At 43.3% G+C, this 4,998-nt stretch overlaps 1 protein-coding gene across 1 annotated transcript in view; it reads left to right on the plus strand.

The window, feature by feature from the left end:
• The window catches only part of MEGF6 (multiple EGF like domains 6), a 463,693-nt gene that overhangs the window by 97,649 nt on the left and 361,046 nt on the right, over positions 1–4,998 (plus strand). The window contains exon 4 of the mRNA XM_019511651.1: positions 2,324–2,431. Within this exon, the coding sequence (XP_019367196.1) occupies positions 2,324–2,431 (108 nt within the window). The remainder of the gene's footprint in view (positions 1–2,323; positions 2,432–4,998) is intronic.

A 4,998-nucleotide genomic window follows, 5' to 3' on the forward strand; every position in this document is an offset into this window, starting at 1 on the left:
CTACTATTTAACTGGGTAAATCAACACTGTAACAATGTTCAAGGACAGGAAATGAAGAAGACTGCTGTATCCAACAAAAACTGCACGTAGCATTTCTGGGTCTATATGTGATTCACTGTGGTGGGATTTGCCTATGTATGTCTGGGATGCTGAGTTTTTAACTCTGGGGTGGAGGTGCTGTAGGGCAGCCTGCAGTGAGTAGGGGTCAGGCTCTGATTCTTGGTTGGGGTTTGCCACAGAACAATCCTGTTGTGGTGTTCTGTGCACATTTCACTCCTGTGACCAGAAGCTCCTTTGCAGAATGAACTGAGGCCTTTAAGATCTCAGAAATCAGCTGCCCTGCTGTTATGCATGGAATTCAGGAAGTTTACAAAGATAGAAGTTGCTACTTGCTGTCAGCAACTCTATGTTCAGTGCCACGGTTTCTGTTATACTGCAGATGGACCAAGTTCAAGGGAACAACTGGCTCTTATAAATTTTGGACCTTCACAGAAGTACCCCTTTGAATTCTTAGTATTTTAGTGTAGTTACCTCGGATAAGCTATTACTTTAAGCAGAACATTCTTGACCATGGTTATTCCAGTCACCTGAGTTGTTTTATGTGATTATTTTGCAGGATCCATTTCTTACCTTCTGCTTGTTCCACAGAACATACCTAGTGCAGGATTGGGAGAAATGCAAAGTATCTGCCATTCATGGGTACTCAGGCCCCATCAGAATGTGGTCCTTGAATATATTGCCTAAAAAGTACCACTGTGAACTTTCCTAAAACCTTTTATTTAGCTATTTGAAGTGCTTTACAAGCGCTAAGGAGTTAAGCTTCTCAGAGCCCGTGAGAGCTAGGTGGGGGTTATTATTTCCATTTTACAAATAGGGGACGTGGCCATTCTTAATAGGTTTTCCATTATTGTTGTGTCAGCCAGAAGCCTGAAAAATACCACCCCCTTCACCACATAGTTTGCTGGCAAAAGTCCTAGCACAGAGGCAGTTACATGGGCAAAAAATCTCCTTGCTGGCATAGCTTGTTTCATCTGAGGAACCAGTACAAACAATACCAGCAAAAGGCCTGTTCCCCAGAAGGGTTTGCCCATATAGCTCTGTCAGCGTAGCTGTTATTGGCACATTCCTTCTAGTGTAGGTAAGGCCAGAGAAACTGAGATGCTGAGCAGTGAAGCAGCTTGCCTAATGATGGAGTGAGAAGCAGAGCTCAGCTTATCTGTTTCTAAGCTCCTGGGTCTCCAATAGGAAAACTGAATGTCCCTGCAAATTCAAACACAGAGCAAGTACTCTAGTGGGAGATGGTGCTAGCTCCTCTCTGTTGGCTGCAATCACTTCTAAGAGAATGGAGAGGCATCTGAGTTGGGAAGCGAGCGGTGTAAGGTGGTATGTTTTTCTCATGATGGACATCACTAGCATTCTAGTATGGTTTAAAGATTGAAAGGAGTGCCTAGCTCCTGCTTTGGCATTGGTAATGTCAGTCATTGTTGCCTGAGAGGGACAGAACAACCTCTGATGTCTCAGTTCCTGGCAAGTGAGCAAATTAGGAAAATGCACTTGAATACTTACATATAGCTTTAAACCTGTAGAGCTGCTGGCTGGGGAACGTCAATAGGTTAAAAATTGAGTGTAAGAAAAACTTGCTTTTGAGATTTCCTTCTAAAGTTTCTTCTTTTTAGAAATCCTTTCCTGCAGTGGGACTTGCCCAGAATAGAGAATGCTAGCCTTTTATTCAGTTTTAATTTAGCCCAAGGGTTTCTGGGGGGGGAGGGATGGGGGCTAAGCACTATGGCTCATATTCCCTCCACCCCCTATCCTATTCTCTTTCATAAACCAAAGAAGGTTAATCTGATCAATGTGGACACTGGAGACATCCCAGGAACACCCCTTCACCCATGCTATAGAAAGGAATGCTTATGATTCAGTGGATGGTATTATTGCCTCTAATTCATTGAGGAACCCATGCCACAGGTTGGTCAGTGGGAAAACTGGGGCACTGGTTAAAATCATCTTTCAGTGAGATTAGTTTTAGAACAAGCTTGTGATGTTTCTTACAGGACCAGGTGCCAGTACTCCTGCATGTTTTTCAGCTTTCAAGACATCAATATTCCCTGCATAAGAAATTCTGAACTCCTGGCTTTTGTTGGATGCTGTCTGCTGCCTTTAGCCAACATTGGGCTACCATTTGTTCAATGGTTGTGTAAAGTTTCTGTGCTGGTTAAACTTACTAAGAGGTTTGAGTCTTCAGTATGACCGAACTTATAAGTCATGATCCTGTATGTACTGACTATGACCAACACAATCGCTACTTCTTTTTTCCTTCCAGCAGCTGCCTGCAGCTATGGCGTTTGCTTCAATGGAGGAAACTGCATGGAAGGATCTGCTCAGCTATGTCAGTGCCCCTCTGGTTTCCAAGGAGCCCGCTGTCAGTATGGTGAGTAGCCTTTGGGGCCTGTGCTTTAAACCTTCCCTGTACTGTATGCTGAGTCTGAAGCTGAGGGAACAGGGCCTGAAGGATGCCTTCTGTCATGTTCAGTTGCTGACCTCAGCTGCCTTTATCTTTGCAAGCTTCTGTTTTATTTGTCCAGTTTCGTTAATTTGCTTGACATGTATTCTGGCTACTGTTTGTTATGTTTGGGGAATGGGATGTTTGGAAAGGAAGTGCTTATCATGACTTGCTGTGAATGCAGCCCTATCTCTCCATGGTGTACAGTGGCCTTTCTTTCTGATCACCCCCAGCTGAAGAGATTTGTTGGAACCAGAGGAGGAGGCTGATTAAGGTTGGGTTGAACAAAGCAGCCCAAAGGTTGTTTCCTGTGAACAGAACCTCAGCCAGGAACAAAAGCCAGTGTGAGCGCAGCAGTGGGCCATCCCCAGTGAAGAAGGCACATGAATGGTTAAGCCCTTTCTAGCTATGGTCTCAGCACAGTTTTTACTTGTAGGTGTTGTTTAAACATTGACAGAGTCTGCATTGGGAAGGACTGGCTAGAGCTGTTCTATCTTCTGTCCAGGTTTTATGGGCTTTGAATTGTTAAATTTTGTTTAATTAGCTCTTGTCAAATACACAAAGTCTCTCTTCAAGGCTGTTGAACTTCTTTTATATTCTGTAATTCATACACCTCTTTCTGTTTGCTAGTCTGCTATTCAACAGAAACCTACCACTACAAAGCTGGCCAAACACTCAGAATACTACTCTATGCTTTATTTATACACCAAAGTGCAAAAGATCTGCTGCTATTATTCCAAAGGGCTTAATCTGTTTTATTCCATTTCATTTATTTGGTGGGTAGTCTGGAAAACACCAGGCTAGAGTGGTGAGCCAAAGTCAGGCCATGTGTTACAAACCTTTAACAAATTTGAAGCCAATCATCAGAACTATTTTTTTGCACAATGCATAACTAACTTGTGGAATTCTTGTGGAAGAGGGGGCTGGTCTGGATTATGAAATAATTCTCAGTTGTGTCACTTGGGGCAGAGAGAATTATGTTGCATGGTATAAGCTAACCACAGCCACTATCTGACTGGAAGAAATTTCCCCTGCAGGCAAAATACTTAATAATTGTCTGCTATCATGTTTTTACACCTTCCTCTGAAGTGTTTGATATGGAACATTATCAGAGAAAATGGAAACTAAATGGAAGCATTGTGTTGCATTTTGTTTAATTTAGTGAATTAAAGGAAGCTGAAGCATTGAAGTGAGTATCACTTCATTTTTTCAGAGGGAAGATGGTTAATTGGTGTGGGAAGTTTTGGTTAGGAGTTGGTCTCCTCTCTGTCCAGTGGGTTGATCAACCATTTAAGGACTAGATATAGGGAAAGATTTGGGCTGGCAGGAAAGCAGTTTTTACATTTCAGCTTCTGTGGTCAGAACAGCTAGAAGACAACAGGGGAATCCAGAGAGTGCACACATTTCTACACCAGTTTGTCTGCCACAAGAGAAAATGAGCAATTTAACCTTGTATTTCAAGAGGGCAGAGAGATCCTGTTCCCATTCAGCTGTGATACAGTAGCTGAGTCCACTTGCTTATTTACATTTTGCATGGTACATCTATTTTCTGGAACTTTAATATATTGTTACATGTATCAATTAGGAAGTGATTAAAAGGCATTTATGCTTCATTCAGAAATAACTTGGACATTGATCTAGAATTTCTGGTCTGGTGAAGACTTTCAGCAGTGTTTGCAGCTTGCTCTTTACCCAGTGCGTGCAGTCAGTAGGAATGGGAGTACTTCCTGCCAGGGAGCTGGAGGCTTCCTGCATGGAACAGCAAGTGAAAATGGAGTTGGGATGTGATCAGTAGTCAGGTCCTCGTACCACCTGTTCCTGGGGATGAGCATGGTGTAAACTCTTAGGGAGAGAGAGAATGCATTTCCTTGGTAATTTAAAATGTGGATTTCATCCAATGCCCAGTTATACCAGTGGGGGTGGTTGGCTGCTGCCTCCATATTATATGGTGTTCAGATCTGGATTCTTTTCAGAAATGGAGATTGCATTTGGTAGCAAACAGCCTCCCAAGCTTGCACCCTATCATTCTGTTCTGTTGGGATGGTCTACTTGCACAGTTGTGATGTGCTTAGTGCTGAGCTTCGGCAATCCTGTGCATAGCACAGATACAGTCTCCTGTGTTCCATTATGTGCACAGAGTGATTTTACATTGACTGCAGATCCTATCCCCTGGGTAGAGAGAATAAAGCGAGGAGATGCTGCCTTTCCTGCACCCTCATGGAAGAGGATAGACTCTCTCACCTTTTCTTTGACTTTTTAACAAACTGCTCTTAATGCAGTTGTATAACCTGCACTGGCACATGACCACAAAGAAATACGGACAAGTGCAGGGTGCTGCACTTGGGCAGTAGGAACCAGCAGCACACTTACACAATGGGGAACTCCCTACTTGAGAGCACGGAGGCAGAAAGAGATCTTGGAGTCATTATTGACTCCAAGATGAACATGGGCCGACAATGCGAGGTCATGGTTGGCAGGGCTAACCGGACCTTGTC

Source organism: Gavialis gangeticus, unplaced genomic scaffold (assembly GCF_001723915.1).
Source record: "Gavialis gangeticus isolate Ggan-Ray unplaced genomic scaffold, GavGan_comp1, whole genome shotgun sequence".
Classification (NCBI taxonomy): domain Eukaryota; kingdom Metazoa; phylum Chordata; order Crocodylia; family Gavialidae; genus Gavialis; species Gavialis gangeticus.